Source organism: Protopterus annectens, chromosome 2.part2 (assembly GCF_019279795.1).
Source record: "Protopterus annectens isolate FY-2018-M chromosome 2.part2, PAN1.0, whole genome shotgun sequence".
Lineage (NCBI taxonomy): Eukaryota > Metazoa > Chordata > Ceratodontiformes > Protopteridae > Protopterus > Protopterus annectens.
In genome coordinates, this window is record NC_056730.1 from 62,227,230 (window position 1) to 62,254,329 (window position 27,100).

The 27,100-nt window shown below is 38.2% G+C and overlaps 1 protein-coding gene across 1 annotated transcript in view; it reads left to right on the plus strand.

The window, feature by feature from the left end:
* The first annotated feature begins 334 nt into the window (after positions 1 to 334).
* The window catches only part of LOC122795921 (microtubule-associated serine/threonine-protein kinase 4-like), a 284,600-nt gene continuing 257,834 nt past the window's right edge, over positions 335 to 27,100 (plus strand). Inside the window, exon 1 of the mRNA XM_044064404.1 lies at positions 335 to 589. Within this exon, the coding sequence (XP_043920339.1) occupies positions 335 to 589 (255 nt within the window). The remainder of the gene's footprint in view (positions 590 to 27,100) is intronic.

Below are 27,100 nucleotides of genomic sequence, written 5' to 3' on the forward strand. Positions count from 1 at the left end.
AACTACATCCTTAGTAGTCACTGGATGAATAAGATATTTTGCTACAAAAGGTTCTTGGATGATATATTTATCATCATAAATGGAGATGAACATGTTGCAGATGAATTGGTGAATTATTTTAATTCAACCACTACCTTCCTAACATTTACAAAAAAATTTTCAGGAAACATCGATTAATTTTCTAGATGTTTATTTGAATAAAAACATAGATAAATATACAGCAAAGATTTTTAGGAAGGAAACATACTGCAACAGTTACTTACATTTTACGAGCATGCACCCCCACTATCAAAAGAAATCGGTTGTCAAAGGACAACTAGTTAGGGCTGCAAGGATGGTCACTTTAAATGAGGATTTTGAGGAAGAATGTGCATTCTTGCATAATATGTTTATAAACAGAGGCTACCCTAACTCATTTTTGCATGCAATATTTCAAGAAGTAACTGAGAAAAGAAACAAGGGAATATACAAACCCATTTTGAATACTGTAGTAGTATCAAACAATCCATCTGTGTATGATACTAGGACAAATTTTTCTGACCATTCAGATCTTAATACTACACTTATAGTTGAACAAGGTTTGAATGATGTAGTAGAACATAACCAGGACTTTACTATAGCCTTTACATTCACCTACTGCATAGAAGCACTGAATATAGGCAGAATAGTGAAAAAATACTGGCACTTCTTATCTTTAGATAAAAATTTATCCAACATCTTTAATTTTGGACCCACTATTTCATACAGAAAGGGTCATAATCTAAAAAAGTTATTGAAAATTAAACCCAAAACCAAAAAAGCCAGAAGAGGTACTAAGAAATGTGGGAGTTGTAACTACTGCCCATATATAGAAACATCTGAAAATTTCACGATTAGAAATAAAACTTTTTATGTTAATGAACCATACAATTGTAATTCTAGAGCAATAGTCTACCTAGCACAATGTACAAAGTGCCCTTCATTCTATGTGGGCAAAACAGATAGGCGATTGCGTGATAGGATATACGAGCACAACTATGCCATTGCGAAAAATACAGATGAAAATGCTCTGGCCAGACATTGTGCAAAAAATCCAGGCCACACATTTAAATTTATGGTTATTAACCAGATTATGAAAAAAACTGAAGAACAGTTCTTTACTAATGACAATCTATTAAAATTGGAACTTGAGAGAAGTGAACCTAAATGGCAACTACGTTTAATGGCCTGTAGTGATCCAGGCCTGAACGAGTTTTGTTCGATTGCATGCATTCTTAAAATTAAAAGTTTATTTAGGTGATTCTTTTACATAATAAATGCATAGACACTGTTCAATCAAAAATTAAAATCAAAAATGAGGATATACATTCATATATATTATCATTTTTAATTCTTTACTTTTTATTTTTTATTTTTATTTTTATATATACATATTTCTAACTATTATATATTTTTCAATTTTTATTGTAATATATATACAATTAAATTAAATTTCACTACATTGATTGTTAAAACTATACTTGGGTATTTAGGGATTATGTGTGCAGCTAATTCTATTTTAATATGGTACATATATTTTTTACAACATAAACCTAGAGTGTATATATGTTATATTGTTGACTTACTTTTAGAGTAAAAGTATATGCATGATCGACTTTTAGGTTTACTTGATAGCACTTCACCAAAAGGAAATATTTAGTTTACATCACTCTGTTATTATACAGGGTTTCTTTATGAAACACTTGTGAAGGCTTATACTTTTACGGAAATTGTACCACAATACAACTTATAATGCATCTGGCTCTTTAAATACAAAGTGCTATGCGCGTTTTAAATAATTAATTGCTGACAGCGGTGAATTTCTATAAATGAAGTTGTAATAGGAGAAGTTGTTGTCTGATGAAGTTCCGACATTGTTGGAACGAAAAACGCTCTTCAGTGTTTAACGTGACTTTGTTTATAATAAACGCTTTTGCATTTTAAATCAACTTTCACCTCTCGATTTGGATTTATTACTTTTCTGCACCTCCAGCACCTCCACGACCTTGCGGTTTGTCAACTCCAGCATTCATATATTATTCTCAGTACTTCACTGATCCCTTACTCTATGCATTGATGCAAAAGTATCCCCCACCAAATGTGTATATGCAACCTAGTTACCACTTCTTAGTCCCATCATGTCCTATCATAACTCTCGTATTACCTCCAGTCTTTCCTTTATCACCTTTGTAACTCTGTAGCAACAACCCACCTATTTACCAACCAGTCTGCCTTGGGTAAACATCATGTCTTCACTATCTCTGCAAAAATGTTAGAATTCATCACCTTACACCCTTCTCATTAATCTCAGACCTCTTATTTTATAAGAAATAAATGCTTACGTGAATCAAGTTCAGAAAATGAGATAAGGAAAGGTAACGTCCATCAGTGGCTTATGCCCACCACACTCCCTCCAAAAAGACTGTAAGGCACGTAAAACTGTTTTAGTAAGGGGTACCGGTGTGTGTGTGTGTGTGGGGGGGGTCCCCTTGCTGGATGTGTGTGTGGCTGTATTTCATTGACATTGTCAGTAATGCCCCAAACTAGAGTTTTAAATTGTTATACTTTAACCTTCTTAAACACTTAACTGTGACCACCTCTTTGGTACGTCAGTCAACCCAGCCCTGCTCACACGTGCGCTAAGTATGATGGTGTGTTTTAAAATAAAAACAGTCACTGTCTTACCTTACATGCCCCAATTAACCAACATCCATATTATTGTAAGTTTGTATAATGCTGAGACTTATGAAAAGCATCTTCCTCAAAATACCGCCTTTTTTTTCAGTATTCTAAATAAAAAAAAATTCCAACTTGTACTATCAAATGGTTTTCAATGTCCATTAAGAAAATACTTAACTCTCCTGTGGTTTTTCTCCCTCGATTAAACCTAAACAATATTAAAGTTTTCTCTGGTGATCTGCTGAGGACTTCCTTTTCACAAAAGCTGCTTGATTCTCCCCATAAATCTTGCCAATTACTTCTCCAGTTTAGCTGTTAAACTTCCGGCAGAGTTTAGCATCTTTGCAATTTTCAGCTTTTTTGTCCCTTCAGCAGTACCATTACTGTTGCTTCACAAATTGGTGGTGTACTTTTCACCTCTTTGCATTATTTCATTAAATAGGCCCGCTAGGCATTCCTGTCATCTCAGATGTCCAAGTGAGAACCGCCCTAAACAAAGCAAAAAACACAGCATCAATGGGACCTGACGGTATCCTGGGGTGCGTGTTACGTGAACTCCAAGAGGAGCTAAACCCACACATAAAAATGCTATTTAACCTTAGCCTTACTTCGGGATATGTACCTGAACACTGGTGTACAGCAACAGTGGTCCCACTCTACAACGGGGGTGCCTCTACAGACCCTGGAAACTACCGCCCCATAAGCTTAACTAGCCTGGTCTGCAAAGCTATGGAAAGAATCATTATGGAACTCATAAACAGAGACATAGGGGACCTACAGACACTTGACCCCACCCAGTTCGGCTTTGTAAAGTGCAGATCCTGCCTTTTAAACCTGGTTGACTTTTTCAAAACAGTCACTAGAGCCATTGATGAGGGCAAAGCGGTCCATACAGCATACCTGGACTTGGCTAAGGCCTTCGACACAATACCCCACTCAGGCATCATAGATAAGCTAAACAGCTTAAAAGTAAACCCTTATGTCACTAGATGGGTTGCAAACTGACTAAAGGACAGAACCCATAAAGTTAAAATCGCTGGAGCAATGTCAGACTCAAAGCCAGTCACAAGTGGTGTCCCACAGGGATCTGTCCTGGGACCCCTCTTGTTCGGCATTTATTTCTCATATGTTAAAGCAAACATGGGAGGGCTGTGGCTGACAAAGTTCGCAGATGACTGCAAACTAGGCGCCATAGTCGATACACCAGCAGACACACACATCCTACAAAAAGGCCTCACTGAAACGGACAACTGGTGCCGTAGTCACGGCCTTAAACTAAATGCCAAAAAATGTATAGTCATCCCTTTTGGAAAAAACAAAGTACCCACAAATTATCACATAGACAGCAACCCACTGAGTATGGAAAAAGTAATCGGAGACCTAGGGACCCAAGTAGACAGCGACCTCTCATTTGACACCCACGTTGCCAAAGTGGTTAAAAAACCTTTCTGCCTTGCACACCTCATCATGAAGGGATTCACATCCAGATCCAAGGATGTCATTGTACCCCTATATTCCTCCCTCATCAGACCCATGATTGAGTACAATGCCCCATTTGGTATGTACCTCACCCGGCATTTGCAACAGCTGGAGAGAAAACAAAAGTACCTCACCAAAAGGATCAAGGGTCTCCAACATATGTCTTATTCTGCCAGACTAAAGAAACTTCAGCTCTGTTCAGTAGCATACCACCTGCTCAGAGGTGATCTCTGCCTGACGTACAAGGCCATGTCCAATCAGGATCTGATGGACATGCTCCACCTCAAAAAAATCCAACTCCATCAGGACCACGAGAGCTAAAGACTTAAACCTTGGCACAAGTATGAATAGGACATGCTGGAGGGATAGATTCATAACCCAGAGGCTTCCCATGCTTTGGAACAGGATCCCAGTTCGTATTAGGCAGAGCCCCTCACTGACTCTCTTGAAGAGAAATCTTGATGAGTGGATGGGAGATCGTAAGTTTACCCCAGGGGTCACATCTGTGTCACTGCTAGACAGGGGCACAGTAAACTAATTCTATTATATAAGGAGACCTTCATTGTGTCACTACTAGACAGAGGCACAGTATTCTAGATTTATTCTGTATATTTTTGTACCATTTCATGGGGTGGCAAAAGCTACATCACTATGGCTAGGCTTACAAATGCCCCAGGGCAGATAGCCTAGTACTATACTATGAAACTATAAGTTGAAGTGACACCCTATTGTAAAAATCAGTAGAGTCACCATTTGATTCTCCAATTTTTCTCCCTTTCAAATGCTTAGTTAACTTAGCTACTTCCCCTGCCCACTGTTTCTCTAAGTGCAATTATATATATATATATATATATATATATATATATATATATATATAAAACAATAGAAAACGAGCAAACTGATTTAAACAAATTACCCAATTAACCAGTAAAAAAAACTCCAAACTGAGCCCTGTTCCAGCAGTCTTCAATCTGACAGGTTCTAGCAGCACACTCCTGCCACTAGGGTGCAGGGGAACCTTCTCTAAAAAAGCTGGCCTGGATTAGTGCTCAAGTTATACAAACAAAGCTAGATTCAGCAGGCCTGAATCTAAAAATAAAGTATTCCTCTGTTCCTAGCCCCCCCACCCGGTCACTGTCGAGCACTGTTATTGCCTGATGTGCTAGGCTTCCACTTAGATGCGCACTTCTTCATATCCAGCATGCAGAGCTAGAGGACAGTGTTTTGCTTGGTACAGTTACTTTCACATCTTGCCTTTTGCCATGGAGCATATACCTGCTGTCTAATCCAGGTAGTGTCTCTGCAATGAGCCTCATGTGCCCCTCACCAGGTTTTGGTAAGCCATGATAGCCACTTGCTCCTACCCCTTTCTATTGCATTTTGCAGTGCCTGGGACCACTTATCAAATCCAGGCCATCTAAGATGTATGCAGGGCTTTATCTATCTATTCTACAGAGCTAGCTGAATTCAGTTAAGTTTTTTACATCATTGGAGAACATACTAGCGTGTCTTACACCATGCCTCTAGAGTTCTACAATTTTGAGTGCATAAGCCTGATTTTATACTTGCAAAAGCATGGCATTACAGACTTTTGAAAATTGAAATGCCTCAATATCGCATCATTTTACAAGTAGTAAGAGGTCTAGCTTCTCAAGGGGCAAACATCTTTTATGTTAGGGTTCCCAAATAGATCATCAGTTTAAGGTGGTTTGTAGATTGAGCCGTGTGCCACAGAAGATAACTATAAATAATTGGTCAACCATGATAAAACTGTTGCGATGAAAAGAAATGTCTTTTTAAAGAACATAAAGTGCTAGTTAAAGAAATGTCTTTTAAACCAATTCAAAGGGCTGGTTGTAGAATCCTAGTATGCATCTGAAACGGAGTAAAGCACTAGGTGGATTCAATGTAATAATACAGCCTAGTATTCCATTTGCTGTAATTGTGTCCCCTTTTGCTTTTACATCCGTATACTTAATACATGCCCTTTAGAAGAATGAGAGTCAGCTTGCAAATTCAAGCAGAGCCTTTAAAACTACATACAGAGGCAGGAAGTGCAGATGGCAGCTGCCTGAATGACTTAGTTGATTGGGAGAGATAAGCCCTGCTGTAAGCTTTATATTCATATTCTGAATAGTGCTTTTCCTTATGTACGGTTAACCTCAGCGTCATGTTGTGCAGCAAATGTGTCTGTAGTAACGTTTTCAACGTATTCTAGTTTAAAACAAGGACAAATAAGAAAAAAGACCTGGCTATTGATAAATGCAGTGCTTTTAGGGGTTCTTCCATTTCAAATGAAAGCATACTGTAGAGAATGAGAGTGTCCTCCTTTAGCTCAAAATTGTAGCATCTTAAAAATCTGTGCTACCAAGAAATGTATGTTACTACATCTGTGCATACACATGTACAGTGGAGCATCCCTACATCCAAAGTACTGCTGCAGACAACTTTATCTGCTCAAGCTGCTGAGTCCTGCCTGCTCTGCAGAATGACTTTTAATAGCTTTAAGACTGAACCTGTACTGCATGGGTAAGTTAACTTGTACTTGGGTTACAGACTTGTGCACTGGGTCACTTCTCATACAGAAATGGCATGTATTGTGGAAAAAGGCCTAACTTTCTTTCACATGAATATGTGCTATATTAGTTTTCATCTGTAGGGGGAGCCAAATCGCTAAAATGATTGTTTGCTTTCAGATAACTCCATTTAAGAAGGACTTTTTTTTTTTTTGGTAATATGATTTTTATTACAATTTCCGATGTACAATTTAAGAACGACTTTTGTTGGAACAGAAATATTGCTGTTCAAATGAGGAGGGAAACGAACAGCTTGTCTGGTTGCTTTGGTTTACTTATTTTTACTGTTAAGCATTTCCAGACACGAGTGCATTGAGGTTCATAAACACCTGTAATAAAGCACTACAGAGGGAGAAATATTATTTGCATGTTAATACTAACTAATTAATTATGAAATATTCCTTCTCAAATATCTTTTAAAAATAGTGTCCACTGGAAAACATTGATTAATAATAATACAAGGTTCTAATTTGTCTGTATTCCTGCTAATGTGAAAACTTAACATATAGGCACCATGTGCAGCCCTAATATTTATCCTTTATTGACCAAACATTATGTGAAGTCCATGAAAATATTATGAAAGGCGGTTGAGTCTCATAGTGTAATGTCTGAGACAGTGGTGCATTGCAAGTCAGAAAGGTTAACATCTGTTGGAGGAACCCTCAGGCACACTGAAGTGGTTCATCCCCATTTTTTTTAATCTCTGGGTTAAAAAAAGTCTGCTTAACTTAATCATGTTGACCTTTTATTTGCATCTCATGTTTCATGGAAATAAGCATAACAAATTAAAAATGTAAAATGTCAAAAACATTTATATTTTTTGATTCAGCGATTATGCAGGAAGAAGATGATATTTAAAAAATGTACATCTTGTATGAGAGGCAGATGGCAGGAAGTTGTTTTAAAAAATAACAAAACTCTTAAAAAAAATACATTATGTTGTGACTAACAAAAGAATCTGCTGAGCAGACGTACCAAAATCTTTTTGTACTTGGTAGAGTACATTCTGCTTTCTCGGGCACTGCATTTGCTGAAGTCTTTACAGGGCATCACCTCCTGAAACTTTCTTGCATCACTTGTGCACATTTTTCTACTTCTGCTGGCTGTTATTTCTGTAGCCTTCATTTGTATGTATGCATATATGTGGGTGTATATATATATATATATATATATATATATATATATATATATATATATATATATATATATACATATATATATATATATATATATATATATATATATACATATATATATATATATACATACACACACACACACACACACACACACACACAAACCAAAAGAGCTAATAAAAGTTCACAGACAAAACCAGTAAAAAAACAAGAAAAATCCAGCTGAGGTCGTCTTCACTGTGCAATACCTTAAACCTCCTATAGTGTTGGCTCATGGAATACGTACAAATCACCTCTTAATGACATACCAGTGTTTCAGCTTCTGAATGCCAGTGACTTGTTCTTTATGATGGGCGCTATTCCCTGTAGTCCTGTGTTGCTAAAATGTGTAATTCCATCATTCCAGAACAGGCCAATATGCTGCATCAATTCACCATCCCTGCTCTTCCCCTTCACCTCATCCGCAGCCCTAAATATTAAGGTCAAGGACTCTCATAATACTTGTAACTAAATCTTTCAAACTATACAATTACATTTGCAGTATTCCATAGCATATTGGTCTATGTGCTGATTAATTCGGTGTTAATCTAGTAGCTTCTCGCTAGTTTAGTCCTACGTGTTTTCTTTTTGTCTTCTGTGAATCAGTTGTGATTAATGTGACTTCTGCATGTTAGTTGTAGCAATACAAGTCTTTTGTTCTAAAATTGTAAACCAGTATAACTGTTACTGACTGTATCCAATCACTGTTTGCTTGTATATGTAACATTGTATTGTACTATATTTCTCTTGTATGTGTTTCTTTTCTCCCTGGGCCTTCACTGAAAAGGGACTTCTAAAGCCATCCGGACCACCACGATAAATGTCAAATAAAATAAGTGACTAACACTAACTTCTCTAAATTTCACCTCAAACATCGCCTAATGGGACTCCTGGCTCCTGCTCTTGCTTTACTGCTGGGTATCCAGCTCCACTCCTGTCTAACTGTACACCTGCCCCCCCCCCCCCCCATTATTGTGTAACTTATGTCTTTAACTGTTCTACTGTTTGTGCTTGTGCTGTATCCTTTGCAGTCTGTATACTCCTATAGTTTTGTATTTCATGACATGATATTTTGAATTCTGTACAGATGATCAAACTGTTAAGCTTGCTTTATTTTCATTCCTATTGTATACTATTTCAATAACCCATGGCTGGGTGTGGGTATTGCTGGAGTTATCCACGGTTGGCATGGTTTGGTCACATTCTACACAGGATTCTGTTCCCTTTCTACTTCTTGTTTGTGTGACATTCTACCCTTGATTCTTCGAATATATAAGCCAGCAATTGTGGAGACCAATGCAAGCTGTCCATCCCTGACTTAGCTTTGGTAGGCATCTGTATCCCATTTGGAAAAATAAGTTTACGACTGTTTGGATTAACAACTTGTGTATTAGCTTATGCCATTAGCACACTGGCACCCAAAGTCTGCACCTGTTACTCCGTGGTTATTGCCACATAAACAAGCTGTCCATTAGCCGATATTATTTTACCAGGCTGCCAGACCTGCTGCAAAACCTTGTTTTCCTATGCCAAGTATCAAACTGCACCAGAATCACTGTCAGTTGACCATTAATTCTAATGCCAGTAACAGTTGTGGCCTGAGTACTTTCTCAAGGTCCACTGATCTTTTAGAGTAATCAGTCCTCTGTGCCATCATAGTTTTCACAAACTCCCAGGAGTCAAACGCTTCCTAAACTTCCAAGATCTCAAACAGGAGCGGATTTCTCTGCTCCTCAATGTGTTCTGTTATGACCACTTCTTAGTTGACATAAATACTTTATTGCATAATTCCATCAATATTTTTGTTGCACATCCATTAGCCTTTCATAAATTGATGCCATGGCATTATACTGCCTCTTCAAAAACCAGAATCCCGTCACAAGCTCTTTAGCCTAACAATTCAAAAATCTAGGTGCCATTTTCAACTGTAGTCTGTTTTCAATGTACCTTCTGTGTCAGCTTTCCTTAGCCTCATGACTTTTTATTTTCCTTTCTACACTGAGATTCATCATGAATCAGGTGCCACTTCATCTTCAGTTGGTTTCTTATTCTACATCTCATCTTTACCTTTGGACAGTTCTTAAGTAATCTTTTCAAAGACAACAAATTGTTAACAGGTTTAGTAACAAACTAGTTTGAAAACCTCACTTTTTTTTTCTTAGCAGAGAAATGAACTGATGAAGTGGACCTTCTTCCCTTTTCAACCATGTCCCAAGCCAATATAGCTATAACAGTAAGCAAAATGCAGTGCATTAAGTGATATGCTACATTCATAGAATAACACAATAGTGCTTTCAGTGATGCACCAGTGTGGTAACATTGTAAAATAACTCTGCTTAAAATATCACTAGCACCTAGTAATGTGCTGTGTTATTAATCAGCACAACACAGCAGGATGGTTATAAAATGGCACATTAGATACATGTCAACTGCAAGGTGTAGTTTACAAGATAGCTTAAAATACAATTCAGAAACATGTTTAGCTGCAATTAGGAATACCTCATCAGCAACTAATTTGTATATCTGTGAACTGTGTGTAGTTATTACCAGTGTTAAACAGAACTTTCAGACCGTAATTACCACTGGTAGCACATGCACTGCGTTGATGATGGCTTGCACACACACTCACCCCTACAACATCAGTTCCCTACCTAATCCCCCTACCATGACTACCCAGAGAGATGTGCACACACACAATTGTCCAAGAGCAGTCATGCCCTGCAGACATGCATTCACACAGTCGTCCAAGGCCAGTTGCCCCTGTAGACATGCATGCACACTTGCACACCTCCCCACTACAGCTATACTAATTTTCCCCCAACCTTGCCTACAGTGTGTTTTCTCTCTTTGAAAATAATAGGAAAATGCAGCATGTTGGCCAGATGGTCATGCAGCCTGACGCGTACTGTGAATTGTTTGGCTGTATAAATCCAGGCCTTTCCAGAGGGATGACATAGCTAGTTAGTGTTAGCAGCTTTCATTGAATGCCTAGTGAATATTTAGCAAGGCTGTGGATATGATCTTACTATAGTGATTCCTACTGAATGTGTCAAATCCCTAAGGTGGGTATTTGTCTTGGTCAGAAAGGGTCACCATTTGGGATTAGACCCTTTATGTTAGGGATTACTGCTTGTGTTAACCCATTCTGAATCCCAGCCCGTAGATGATGTTGGACAGAATTATCGACGGACTGATTAGCCCTCTTCATAACTCCACACCGTCCCAATTCCCATATGCAGTTAGTAATGGAACAACTTAGTTTGTAGTAATCAAGATGCACTGAAAAAAATCTCTTGGGCAGTGGCCTGGAAACTAATTACCTGGCTTCCCAACAATATGTTTTTTGCTTCCCTCTTTAAACAGTCTTAGTGCAGGATATACATTCATCTATAGGTTTAATCTGGAGTCAACATCTAGCAATAAGTTACTTTCTGAGTTCTTAAAAATTCCCAAGAGTAGCATTGCATCCCTAGCCCCTATGATAATTTGTAGCTCTAACAAAGAAGTCCCAGTTCTCACTGTCTGATAAAGGGGGTCATCATTCCACTAGTAAAAAAGGTCCTTCAGCCTCACTAAACATTTACTGACCCATCATAGTCTTGTCCTCCCTTATTAAAACTCCTTGAACAATGCATTCATTTACAGCAGGTTTCAGACATAATCATGGCGCTGCCCTGATAGTGTATAGTCCTCTAGACCTAGGAATATACAGCAGCTTTTTATTTCTTTTTTAACAGATAAAGCGTTACCAGCAAATGCATGGAATAATGTGATACTTTTGAATATAGTACACCTCTGAGCATAGTGAGTAATAATGTGGTCTTAGTGTCACTATACAGTTCTCCCATTACCTAAAAGACACCATTCTGTTAGGTGGAACAGTGCCACATGTTACCTGGCAATTGGAATCCCTTAGGGCTCAGTGCGGAGTCCACTTTTTTTTCTCTCCAGTATTTCTGAATGGCATGTTCTCCTCACTGTAGAAGTACAAAATTGGTCCAAAAAGCTGATGTGGCCATCTTGTACCTTTACTGCATTTATCAGCAGCAAACTAGTTGCCAACTACTGCTGATGGCAGTTTTCTAGCTAATAGTATAGCAGCAAAATAATCTGCATGCATGGTGCTTAGAATATCCCGTGGAAACCTGCATTTGCTCCCCTTTTATGCTCACCTCGTATTCTAACTAATCGCCATTTATCCCATCTGCATAAGCTTGAGCAGGCCTCTATTAGACTAACTAAATTTACTGCCAGATTTCATAGTAGGGCACATCATTGTATAGCTCTTGGTAATATTGATTTGTCCATAAATCTGCAAACACTTGCAAAGAAAACATTCTCTTTTCCCTGAGATGCCTGCTTCATCCAGTACTGTAGTACGACTTAAATCAAAATAGGAGATTTTTTGGTTAGAAGGTTTGTCTTGTGTGTAAAACAAGAAATGTGTATGGATTTGTAAGGTATTCTGTATTTCTTACTAAGCTCTAACTTGCATCCAACTGACTGCCTTTTTATACCTTTAACAGATGATATTTAAAGAATGTTTCATTCAAACATGCAAAATCTGTTGTTACATGTCTTACTGCTATCACTGTATCAATATACATTGCTAATCTATACGTAGGAATAAAAGCTTTTTCTGAAGATGAGTGGATTCATTGTATTAAGGCAATTGCTTCCTTTAGCCAGACCGCATCCAACGTAACCCTGAAACAGATGATCCTTCCCAAACAAACTTTATATTCTATAAATTCCTGGAAAAAAAACTAAACATGATTGTAGACTTACTAAATATATCTTCAGTCCTGTTAGAGATGATGCAGTTAATTGTCTGGTTTAATGTCGAAGAAGCAAATGTTATAGCTGTTAGATAAGCCTGTTTAAAATAATCCTTTAGTTCAGCAGTTGTGCCAGATCTTTTGATTCTGATGGCTCAGACGAATGAGGGGAAAGATGTGTTCTTCTACTCATATCACCCTTGAGTACCACTTTATTGCAGATGTCATCACTTGTAGATAACTATAGTGTGTGCTGGTTCATACATGACATTTTTGCTATAGAACTTAAATCATCTTCATAGCTGTTTTTAGTGAAGTGTGTTGCACACTTTCCAAAGCAAGTGTAAGTAGGAAACATTTAACATCGGATATAACTTCCTTGCCATAAAAGTAACATCCTTTTTGCATCATAAACATTTTTTTCACTTTATTTTCTTGAGAAGGATTGCTTACCAACACTTAGAGCTGTGAACTCCTGCCGTGATAACATAAAACCCTGAATCCATACTGCCTCTTTATCTAAACTATTGTATACATAACTCTTTCTGCACTATATGCACAAATAGAAGTTTCTTACTTTACAGGGAGACAAGTTATGAATTATGTCTAGCAAGTTAAGCACCTTGTATTGACAATTTATTTGATGATGTAAGTTGAAGCTACGCTGTAAGTAAAAAGCTACCCTAAAAGAGTTGTTTTGTCCTTGCAGGTGTATGCAAATCATTGTTTAATAACTACTATTGTATCATTTGGAGGTTTTGGAGAGAAAATCTGAGTAGACAGTGAAACTAAAAAAAAAATATCATACTACACATTACTTTTTCTTTTTTCAAAACAGCTTGCAGTTTTAATGCAAGGAGTACAACTGGAAATTAAATTAATTGTAAAACAAGAAGTTTCAGAAAGTGATCAGTACACTAACATTCCCCTCCCCCCACGTGCGTGAACACACACACACACACACACACACACACACACACACACACACACATTACATGCTGTCCGTCATGAAAGCCACACAAAGGGAACTTAATAGTAGGTGACTTTCATATTAATTCACTTAGTCCACACCACTTACAGATGGACTCTTTATAATTTAATTTTAATTGTACAAATATGATCATCTCACTCACTATTCCAAAATTATAGGTAAATTACTCTTAGTTGATTGCAAGTAGACCTGGAAAGAATTTGACTTTGTCTTCCACCAAATATCCGGTATCACTGTTCCATCATTTTTGTTTTTGCTCGAGCGAGTGGCTCACATTTTCATCTATTATCTTTACAGAGTCAAAAGTGTAAAGGCTGAGGTTTCTCCCCCAAGAGAAATACAGCAAGTAACTAGGATACCGTACTATACAACTTGGACACTTTTGTTTGTGATGAATTCTTCACTTTTACTGACAAACTCAAGGATCTTCAGTACTTGTATTGCTGACATATTACTAGATGTACAAGAGGAGAAAGATGACCCTGAATAACCTCACCTTTAAAGTAATTCATGTTATTTGAAGATGCAACACATTTACTGGCCATATTAATTTGAATAAGATGCTTAAGTCCAAGCACCTGACAGGCATTTAAAAAATAAATGCATAAATATATGCATGAATAATAACCAAGCAAACAGACTTTCTATTAATACAATGGCTTCCTGGATAGATTGGTACAAAAGACAATGATGAGTTTTATGGACTATGGATGGAGGCTTCCATCTTGTTTGCCAAAATTAAGGCAGATAGTTGATTCTACAGGAAAGGTACCAGATAAGCAAGTGAATACCTACCTGAGGTCACATGACTAAATACAGGAACATCCAGCAGTTGTTCACATGGGGACCCGAGATGCTTGTCAGGAACATAGGATGACAGTTGTGAACACAATAATACAGAGCCTGTATGTGTGGATAGGGCCCCGCTTGTCAGTGGCACAACAGGTCAAAACTAAGATTTCAAAAATGGTCTTGATGCATTAGGCAGTCTGTGAAACTGTAACAGTATAGGAAATATGGCTGTTGCCAGAAACTCTGCATAGCACCTTGGCAGAGTTTACTTACTGAAGATGGACTTTCACTCTTTGTAACCCCAAAGTACAGCAAACTACATTAATCTAGGTGGGAAGACAGCAGCTTCTAGTTCACTGTGGCAAGGTCTGTAGATGGAATCTTACTTGATCCAGAAGATATTAAGATGATTATAACATTACTTAGCTGTTGGAAATTGTCCTTTAAACATCATGAAGCTGTAAATCCTCACTACTAGGTTCCATATGTCACAAATTCCATATTTGTCACCAAAACACACGAGAAGAGATATGAAAGGGGTCAAGGACAGATGCAATGTGGCCTGCAGAAGTAAATTTCTGTCTTTGAAGATTTTTAAATTTGTCAGTTTCCACTCATGATTGAATGGTCTCCTTATTGTCTTCAGGAGCAGTAAAATCAGAGTCCTGTTCTTGAGGATAAAGGAGATGTACAGCTGCATGTAATGAGCAGAACAATCACTTTACTATTTCTCTTCCAGCATGACTTCTCTTACAGGTCGCATATATGATGTAAATAGTAAAGGCACAGTAATTCAGCCCTAGAATGCATACAAGTGGTTGGCAAAAGAAGAAATTGACACCCAATACTACCTGCTCGGTGAAACCGGAAAGGTGACAGGGACACCATCTTAGTACAGTAGAAGTATGGAAAGCAACACGTGCAGCTGGCTGATGAGAATGTCATGTTCCATGATGGTAAAGGTGGCAGAAAGATTCAGGGCCATGATAAAAAATATTTCTCACCTTCTAGAGGTCATATGCTGCAATACTGTGGGCAGTCTGGATGCTGTATAGAGACCTGAAAAACAGATTAATATTCTGTGACTACCTAGAATCTTATCAGATATTGCTGGAGCTGTATGTATACCACTTTCTTAAGCAGTGTTACTGTACTGGATTAGACTGGGCAAACTTTTTTCAAAACTGAGGATGTAAGAAGCTTGCTTAAGATGATCTGGCAACAGAATACCTCAAGAACTTTCTCTCCGCAGGAAAGAATGTTGATCCTCTACAGTTCAAGAAAAGTCAGAGAGAGAGAAACCAAAAACATATTCATTCTCATCTGGTGGTCAAAAGGTTTTAGTCGAGGCTAATTTAGTTTCTGATGGTACAGGAATGCCATCACTGTACAAGTCCATGCAGGCATCTAGAAAGCGCTGCATCATTCAGTAAGCTTGCATTTGATTCTCACTTGTCTCAAACACCATATTTACTGGGGTCTTGTTTTATTCCTTACTTTGTTATTCTGTAGCCATGGAGCAAATTTCTGCCATTTTGGTACATCACAGCATTGTGAGTGGTAAAACTATGAATCATGACAGCAACCTTGCAGAGCACTGTTGTAAAGGAGTTATCCGTCTTTACCACCTTTAAAGAACATTTGCCTTCTTCCATGAAACATGAATTATAAAACTGGCAGGTATTTGTTGTTCATTCAGACAATGCTAGCTCAATGGATTTGTTCCTCACTTGGAGCCCATTGTTCTTGATGACTAGTGTCGCTAGGTATCAGACATAGGAGTTATAAGTCTTTATTTGTAAAGGGTCCTTTTTGATGTTCCTCAGGAATCCAAATGAAGAACAACTTCTTGAAAAAGCTGATGAGTAGAAATTTCTTAAATGTTTGTAGGCAAATACTAGGCTAGCTGTCCTTGTTGGCCATTTTAAGCCTAGATTAATTTCCTTCTGGTGTTTGAATTAACCCACCCCATTTGGTGTTCGATTAGCCTTACCCATCCCATGGTTGAAAATGATGCATTACCTCTAGTAAGAATAATTGGGATCATACCATAGATAATTTGAGGGAACTGATGCATGGGATAAAGTATTTATGAGCTACCTCTGTCCATTGGTAGTACAGGTGGCAGTCCAAGATACATTTTCTATTGACCATCCATAGATCCAAGTTGCACTTGAATATGGACAGGAATGAAGTTTTTTTTTTTTTTTTTTTTAACATGAATGCAGGAGTCTGTTCCAAAACAGTTCTATCCTTTTCAAGGTGCAACTAACCCTCAAGACTGCACTGTTGATGTTGCAGAAGAGGTTTAGATCCTTGGACTGAGTGTGTCTGATGGCTTCTACTATGCAGTAGATTGATCAGTACTGGGTTGGAGGATGCTTTGTATGCCAGACACAGGTCATCCCTTAGCATTCTGTAGGATACCGACTATGTGCATCAAGTATTTGTACTGAATACATCCATACGGGACATATTGCTTAGTGTTGGTATTCTTTGAGCAAGTTATCTCTCTCAGCATTCCAGGTGCTACATGTGTCTGTATCGACAACATGCCAAAGGGGCATTGTACTCCATGATTGGCCTGTTGAGGGCAATGACATTTATAGAACTAGAAACAATCTTTGTTTTTAAGCTGTTCAATATAGAAAGACTTTCAGATTGTGGATGCATGTTAGTCAAAGGTTAGGTCACTGTCTCCATAATCTCAAAATCCTGAACAACTGGGTAAATTCATAGGGTGTATTGTTGGTATGGGTAGTTCCCAGATTAGATAACTATCCAAAGTATACAATATATATATATTTTTTTGCATTTAGTTTCAGTATATGACTCTGGCGCTAGTTGTTTCGTCAAACCTTTATGCAAGATTCACTGTTTCAGAGGCAGACAGGAATACTTACATAAAGCAGTTGTTTAAGTTCCAAATTCTGTGGCTTGTGGGTCTGGAGGCTGAAGCAAGGAATCATGAAGTTGGAGTTCTGATGAAGTCAGCCTGTGGTTGCTGATGAAAGCGCTTAACTGTTGTGGTTTCCCGAATAAAAGTTTTTGAGTACAGGACTGTCAGCGTTTTTTTTGATTTCTGTCAAGTTTTCTGTTGATTCTTTGTTTCATCCTTTATGCAAGATGGCTAAGTCATCTTGAGATTCGGTGACTGCCACTAGCTTGTCATCTGCAAACCTAGTTAAGCAGAGCCTTTGGGTATTGACTTTTACTTCTGAGAAGTAGATGGCTTGCAGTAAGGGTCCTAGCACAGAACCCTGGAGGACTTGACTGGTCTCTTTGTGAGGTAGTTTCCCTTGTTTAAATCTGATGCATCCAATCACTGAGCCACTTGGAGATCAAGTGGGTGATGTAGGGTTTTATTCCCAGTTCATTTACTTTTTCTACTATGTCTGATTTGGGGTATAGTGTCCAAAGCTTTGGCCAGGTTTAGGTATTCAGTTTGTACCATTTTATCGTCATCCATTGCTGTGGTGACCTTTTCAAAAAAGTCCACCAGGTTGAGTAAGCATGACCTGCCATTGGCAAATCCAAATTGAGAAGGGTCCAGTGTTTGGAGGTTCACTATGTCCTTATTATTAGTTCCATGGTAAGTCTTTCCATGGCTTTGGATACGAGGCTCCCCAGATATATGGGTCTGTAAAGGGTCCTTCCTTATGCACGGGAGTGACTGTAGCTGTTGTCCATTTGCTTGGTACAAAACCCTTATAAAGGCTGCGGTTCATGCATTTAAGTTGTAACCATGGATATTGTCAAGCCCCATTGATTTATTTTTTAACTCTTTATATTGCTTTCAGGACTTGGTCTTGTACAATAGCTCGAGATGTCAGTTTCAGGTATGTTTTGTGTGATAGACTGAGGTGAGAGAGGGGTAATGTTTGTGCTAAATGTATCAGCCAGGAGGCTTGCTTCAGCCTCGGTGTAGGTAACATCTTTCAGTCAGCTCAGCACATTGATGAATTATGCTTCTGAGATTATGAACATAACTAAAAAAGGCCTTGTGATAGCCTTTGACAAGGGTGGCTATTTTTAACACCTTTATTAAATTATCACATAAAACTTAGGCAAACGTACATGTATATAAAAGAAAACAACCCCTATTAGAATGTTCCTAGTTACAAACATGCATCACATGTGTTTTTCTGTAACCATCATCAGGCCAGCATTATATAAATTGCTCAGTTCCTGCCTTTTAAATCACTCCTCTAAACATAATTCTGCACATATTTTCCCACAATTTCCATTTTTTAATGTAATTTGCTCCTGCTGTCTTCTACAGATCACACTTAAAGTTATTTTATCCCTGTTCCAGTATTCAGTACTTCAAATACAGTTGATTTAGATTTTGATTTCCATTTTCTAGCAATTGCTTTTTTGGCAGGCAGCAGAATTAAACTTATAAAGGCCTTAATGTGTGCTGGTAATTCAGAGTCTGTATCCCAGCTCAAAACAATCATTCTTTTAGTTACACCCATTTGCTCACCCAATATTTTTGATAGAGTATTCTACAACAAACAACAAACATTCTGTAAGAAATTTTTAAAGTCTGCCAACTCATTGTACTCCAAAAACATATGTTATAGTTGCATTTCTTGTCCCCCATCACACCTCCAGCATTAGATATCTGAAGAAGTATTTGGCTTGGAGTATAAAATTACCTACGCAAACACTTTTAAGCAAAAATCCTAAATTTTATAGACTTGCATATTTCGGAGCCATACCTCCCATTGTTTCCTTGGCCAGTTTGAAGGAGATTGGAGACTGTAAAGTGGTGACTGGGAAAGGAAAAGTGTAGTTAGGCAGCATAGAATGGTGGTCTGCAGAATGACGGTGATCAAGAAGAGGAGGAGGAGTGTGAGGGCAGCACCAAGGATCAAATGGTGGAAATTGAAAAAAGGGTAATTGTGATGTGGAGTTCAGGGATGAGTTAAGACAGGCACTGGGTGGCAGTAAAGAGTTACCGAACAGCTGGATAACTACAGCAGAGCTAGTAAGGGAGACTGCTAGAAGGGTGCTTGGTGTGACATCTGGACAGACAAGGAGACATGGTGGTGGAATGAAGAAGTGCAGGAGAGTATAAAGAGGTAGAGGTTGGCAAAGAAGAAGTGGGATTGTTAGAGAGATGAAGAAAGTAGACAGGAGTATAAGGAAATGAGGTGCATGGCAAAGAGAGAGGTGGCAAAGGCTAAGGATAAGGCATATGAAGAGTTGTATGAAAGGTTGGACACCAAGGAGGGAGAAAAGGGCCTGTACCGATTGGCTAGACAGAGAGACCGAGCTAGTAAATATGTGCACCAGGTAAAGATGATAAAGGATAATGAGGAAAACATACTCACAAGTAAGGAGAGTGTGTTGAGCAGATGGAAAGAGTACTTTGAGGGGCTGATTAATGAAGAGGATGAGAGAGAGAGAAGGTTGGATGATGTGGGGATAGTGAATCAGGAAGTGTAACGGATTAGCAAGGAGGAAGTAAGGATAGCTATGAAGAGGATGAAGAATGGAAAGGCTGTTGGTCCAGATGACATACCTGTGGAAGCTTGAAGGTGTTTAGGTGAAATGGCAGTGGGATTTTTAACCAGATTATTTAATGAAATATTGGAAAGTGAGAGGATGCTGAGGAGTGGAGAAAGTGTTTTGGTACTGATTTTTAAGAATAAGGGTGATGTGCAGAGCTGTAGTAACTACAGAGGGATTAAACTGATCCGTCACAGCATGAAATTATGGGAAAGAGTAGTAGAAGCTAGGTTAAGAAGGGACGTGATGATTAGTGATTAGCAGTATGGTTTCCTGCCAGGAAAGAGCACTACAGATGCGATGTTTGCTTTGAGAGTGTTGGAGAAGCACAGAGAAGGTCAGAAGGAGTTGCATTGTGTTTTTGTGGACTTGGAGAAAGCATATGACAGGGTGCCTAGAGAGGAGTTGTGGTTTTATATGAGGAAGTGGGGTGTGGCAGAGAAGTATGTAAGAGTGGTACAGGATATGTACAAGGGTAGTGTGACAGCGGTGAGATCTGAGTGACAGATGCGTTTAAGCTGGAGGTGGGATTACATCAAGGATCAGCTCTAAGCCCTTACTTATTTGCAGTGGTGATGGAGAGGTTGACAGCCGAGATCAGACAGGAGTCCCCTACAGAATGAACTGGCACCCCACCTAAGTACCATGTTCAATCATAGCCTCACCTCAGGCTTTGTGCCCACTAACGTTTATCCTCCTCCACAAAGGGGGAGCCACCACAGACCCCTGGAACTACCGCCCCATTAGCCTGATGAGCCTGGTCTGCAAGGCTATGGAACGTATGGAACTTATAAACAATGACATTGGTAATCTCCAAACTCTGGACCCTACCCAGTTTGGGTTTGTAAAAGGCAGATCTTGTCTCCTAAACCTGATAGACTTCTTTGAAGTGGTTACCAAAGCTGTAAATTAGGGTAAGGTGGTTCACACAGCCTATCTAGATCTCGCCAAGGCTTTCAACACCATCCCCACTCTGGAATTATAGATAAACTCACCAAACTAGGTATAGATCCCTATGTTACAAGATGAGTTGCCAACTGGCTCACTGACAAGAACCCACACTGTGAAAGTAGCAGACTCTAAATCCAACTTCAGACCAGTAACATGTGGGGTACCACAGGGTTCAGTCCTGGGTCCTCTCCTGTTTGGTATCTACTTCTGTGAAGTACGGGCTAACACAGAAGGTCTTTGGCTAACAAAGTTCACAGATGACTGCAAACTAGGAGCCATAATCGAAACTCCTAACATTGTGGACATCCTACAAAAAGGGCCTCACTGAGACAGATGCCTGGTGTCAAAGCCATGGCCTCAAGCTCAATGCCAAAAAGTGCATTGTCATCACCTTTGGTAAAAACTCTGTACCCATGAACTACCACATAGGTGGTAGTCTACTTAACACTGAAAGTATGATGAGACCTTGGGGCACAGGTGGACAGTAGTCGCTCCTTTGATCATCACATCACCACAGTAGTGAGGAAATCCTTCTACGTGGCACACCTTATCACAAAAGGTTTCTCATCCAGGAAAAAAAAGGTCATTGTTTCCCTCTACTCATCACTCAGACCCATTATAGAGTACAATGTCCCTTTTGGTATGCACCTCGCAAGACATCTACAACAACTGGAAAGGCTGCAGAAATACTTCACAAAGAGGATTATCGGCCTCAAACAGATGCCCTATGCAGACCTTCTCAAAAAACTGCAGCTTTACTCTGTCGCATATCACCTACTCAGAGGTGATCTCTGCCTAACATACAAAGCTATTTCAAACCCAGATCTGTTGGACATGCCCCACTTAAAGAAATCCCAATCCCTCTGAGCTACATGCTCTAGGGACCTAAATCTTGTCACCACAATAAACAGAACATGCTAGAGAGATAGATTCCTGTCCCACAGACTTCCCATACTCTGGAACAAACGACCTATCTATATCAAACAAAGCTCCTCATTAGCACTTCTCAAGAACAATCTTGATGATTGGATGGGAGATAGGAAATTCACCCCAGGGATCACTTCTGTGGCTCTGCTTGACAGAGGCACAGGAAAATTATTTTCTTGGGTGGTGAAAGCCAGAGTACCATTTGGCTAGGCTTATATAGGTCCTAGGGCCAATAACCTAGTACCTACCTATGAGTTAGAGCTGGATGTGGCAGAGTTAAAGATGTTAAGATTTGCACTGGGTGTGTTGAAGGTAGACTGGATTAAGAATAAGTATGTTAGAGGGTCAGCCCAGGTTGGATGGTTTGGAAACAAAGCCAGAGAGGTGAGATTGCATTGGTTTGGACATGTGCTGAGGAGGCATGCTGGGTATATTGGGAAAAGGATGGTAATGATGAAGCTGCCAGGTAAGAAGAAAAGAGGAAGGCCTAAGATAAGGTTTATGGATGTGGTGAGAGAGGACATGCAGGTGGTTGGTGTGGCAGAGCAAGATGCAGAGGACAGGAAGAAATGGAAATAGATGACCTCTGTGGTGACCCCTAATGGGAACAGCCGAAAGAAAAATAAGTTTCCTTGTGATTTTCTTATCTAATCTCACTTCCCAATCTTTTCTAACCTCCCTTAACTGATTCCAATAGTTCTGGTGCAATATTTTACATGCTGTACTAATTGTTCCCTTTTTAACAGCAGAAGCTTTTCTAGATTCAACTAAAACTCTACCAGATGAAGTCTTTTACTTGGGATTTCCCTATTCCTTTCTCTTTGCTTATACTCTGGTATTGATCTCTGATAGGGAAGGCAATCCCTAGCCTACTGTTCAAATGTCTTCTTGGTCTTATCCCATTCTATTACTTTTTCCTCTACAGTTATTTTCTCCTACTGCCTTGGTTCCTTTCTCAGGTTTCTCCAATAAATTACAGCCCCTCTTGCCCTGTTCTCTGTACCCCTAATTGCAGTCATCCCTATCAGCAAATTCTCCTTTCTGCTTTCTTGGGTTGTCTTCATTCTTAGGATACTTTCTTCTTCTTTATGAATGTAATCTGCATAGCTGCTGGTATTCTCCTTTAGAATCTGCATCCAAAATCACGCTCTCTCACTTTTTCCTGAACTTCCTTTTTGATTCATCATCATCATCCATTTTTCATTTTGAATTATAACCTTCTGCTTGAGTTATATATATGAGCCTCAACCGTGTAGCTCAAAAATATCCCTTCAAATCAGGTAATCCTAAATTACCTTGTCCTGTTGGAAAGATCAGCTTATCCCACTTGACCCTTTTCCTCTTCCCCTCCTACATAAATTCTTTCAACCCTTTATTAATTATTGCCCACAGCTTATCCACTGGTTGATAATAGTGTGCCTGACCACTACTTCTATCTTGCTATTCATATCCATAAACAAAAACTTCCATTTCTTAGTTTATCTTTTGTTTAGTCTTTTTTCCCAGATATCCTTAGCTGCTATAACATACTCCTTTTTAATTCATACTCCTAAATACTTCATTTTATCTTGACCCCATAAATATGGGTATTGCTGGACCAACTGTGTGGTTATAAAGTTTACAGCTATAGCCTTTTTTTATCTTCATTAATTTTATATCCTGAAATGATGTGAAACTATCTCAAGATGATCCCCCAACATTGAGATATCCTTTCCTGGTTTTATTGGGTACAAAATTATACAGTTTGGAAATGAAACCATTTTTTTCTCGATTACCATACCTATTATATAATTGCATTTGAGTCAATTATTTTCTTTGCTAATGGCTCTAAGTATAAAGCAAATAAAGACAAAAGAGGGCACCCTTGCCTGGTTCCTCTGTTCAGACACAAGTTGCCAGAGAGAAACCCTCTCACTTAAATTTTTACCTCTGATCCCTCATATATCCTTCTAATTAACCTTATTATTGTATCATGGGGTACAAATGCTTCCATTTCCTTACTCGTAAAATCCCAGTTTACTCTGTCAAATGATTTCCTCTACATCAATACACACTAATAACAGTAGCATTTTCATACATCCTCGATCCCTCTGGAATCATCATAGTTCTGTTAATGCCAAGTATTTGCCTCCCCTTCACTAAACTACATGCATTCATATCTCCTAAGTTTAGCAACAGCTATGCCATTTGTTTAGCAATTATAGAAATAAGCACTTTATAGTCATGGTTTAAAACTGAAATGGCCGTGTGTGAAGGTGGTTCTAATGGGCCTTCACCATATTTAGGTATTACAGCCACCACAGCTTTCTTCCAGGATTTTGGTGCTTCCCCTCCTTTTAAAATACTGTTAAACAAAACCTTTCAAATCTTTATCACTTTCTTCCTTTTTAGCTTTCAGACTTCCACAGGAATGCCAGCATTTCCTGGAGACTTTTTTGCAGATTGATTGTACATCACCAGATTTATCTAGTCTTGTCCGGTCTTAAAAAGCTGACTGTTGAGCCTCATCTACCTCTAACCTTGACATATTTTTAAGTCCTTCATAAATATTTCTGTTTATGCTCTATCTTGATTTGCACATTTCTCTGCTTTATACAGTTTTTCATAAAATGTCCAAAATATCTCTAATACCTCTACAGGATCTCTTGTTTTCTTGATATAGGCTGTAAACAGCCCTTTCTACTTTCTTTTGACTAAATCACTGTGCTAAATATTTTTTTTTCTTTTGCTATGGAGTAATCAAAAAACATTTGCTTTTAACAGCAATCTTTCTAAACGTATGCATATTATCCAGATTTTCTCTTATTTTCTCTTCAGCACAGTGCAGTTGTGCCTCTTTTCTTTCTTTGAGGTCCCCCTTATTCTGCAGCCCCTCTAAATTCATGTTACTTGATGATCTCTTCATTTTATATCTACCCTGTTTTTAAACTCAATTTTCATTTTATCCCACTCACTAGCTATAACTTCTGAAGAAGCTTCTATCTTCCCTAATAACTCTTGAATAATTTCCTCTGTTTGTGAGCAAGTAGGTAGGGAAGCACCAGTCTCTCATTTTTACTTCATTACCCTGCATTTTTACCTTGGTTGTATAGGTGTTTAATCTGAAGTAGTTATTTAATGTGTGTTGAAGCTTTCAATTAAGTGTATATTCTCTTGTGAAATATAATGTATTTCTTGTCTAGCCCAGTTATTGTACCTTGGGGAATAATATGTAAATTTTCTTTGAGTTTCTAGTGCTAAATTCACATCTTCACTCCAAATATTTTCATGTATTTCTTCAGAAATCTAATCTCTTTTGTTTGGTTACCATTCTAGATCCCTCAGATACATCCTCACTGTTGCAAATCAAGTTCCAGTCCCTGCTTAGAGGTAATATTCCCTGCTGAAAGGTGATTAATTGTCCCAAAATTTTCTTAAGCTCCATAATAGCAATTCTAAGCAGAATATAAATACATGCCAGTGGTAATCCTCATCCCTTAACAGTAGCCCCCCCCCTTACAACAACAAATCTACTATTCTTTTTTCTTCTTCTATCACTATTGGAGCTTCTCTTGCAATTAGTATAAGTTATCCCATTTTTCTTTGTTCCTGATACTCTGCTGGATATCCATCTTGAAATCCTTGCTTTATCAAATTCACATGCTCGGTTCTTTCCAAATTTGTCTAATGTAGCAATGCTATTTGAACTCTGCATTTCTAAATATAATTTAATACTCTTACCTTGCTGTCTATAGTTGTAATGTCTTCACATTATATGGATACCATAACCATTATGATAATTTATTCCCACCTATTATATATGGCAGCTTTTTTAAATGTATGTTTCCAGCTTTTGTGTTTCATGAACCCACTAATATTTGGCAAGTTGATCCTTTATGCATTGTTTTCTTGTCATCTCCATCTAAACCTATTTGACATTTTATTGGACTTTACGTTAATGGATATCCTTAAACACCCTATAACCTATTAATTTAAAACAAACAAATTATGTACATCTTCAAATAGCAAAGTTTAACTCTCCTGACAAGAACAATTGTCCCAAATCAACAGCTACACATACAGGAATTACATAACCCAACATTAAGGTTGGTCATGCTAAAGTGCATATAACAGCCTGTGCTGCTGCTTACACCAATTGCTTTCTGTTATCTTATCTTTATTTCCTTCTCAGATTTGAAAAACAGCTTGTTTGCTTTCAGATAACATTAACATTTAACCTTAAAATCTATGTTCTGGCTTTTTTTTGCCTGTCATTTAGTCAGCTTCTATCTATGTAAACATAAGAACAAAATGTACAGCTGCACTCAGCTGCAGATGTTTCAATTCACACTGAAGATTAATTTGCAAAGGAAAACCTTTCATTGCATTCAGTGTTCTCTTATTTACCTTTTTACACACAAAAACTTATTAGATTAAGCCAAGGGCCTTAATCCAGACATTCACCTAAGCAAAGTAAGAGAAATCCTGTCAAATTTACATATATTATAATTTTGCAATTTTCACCCCATCTGCCAGACCAGCAACCCAAGATTACAGCATATTAACTTAAAAATATTTTGCCTAGCCCTGTTTTTTTCTCTCTCTAAATTGTAATGCCTACATTTCTTAAAATAAAAAAGGTACTTGTTTACTTTAGTAATGTTATCACATACAATAATAACTGAACATGTTTTACTATATAACATGCAATTTATATTATGAAATGTTTTATACAAATACTTTCAGGGAAAAAAGTGTGTTTTTTTTTAGGTTTTTTTTCTCCATTTTAGTGTTGTTCCAAACATTAGTGACACCACAGCAGAATACACTTTCCAAACATTAATGACATGAAGTGGGGTATATCATCTGGATCATCAGGAATGGTGATAAGTCTGCATACAGTTGGAAGGTTGAGCAGCTAGCCCTTTGGTGCAGTCAGAATAATCTGGAACTGAACACTCTTAAAACTGTAGAGATGACAGTGGACTTTAGGAGTGGTACTACAATATTATTCTCCCTCTTTATATTTAATACTGCTGTCAGTTGTGGAATGTATAATCTTGAAGTGGGAGCCCAATATAGGGTCCATCTTAAAAAAGGCACAACAGCAAATGTACTTTCTGCAACAGTTAACAAAGTTCAACCTCCCACAGGAACTGTGGATTCAGTTCTATACAGCAGTCATTGAGTTTGTTCTCAGCTCATTCATAATAGTGTGGTTTGGATCTCTGTCTAATC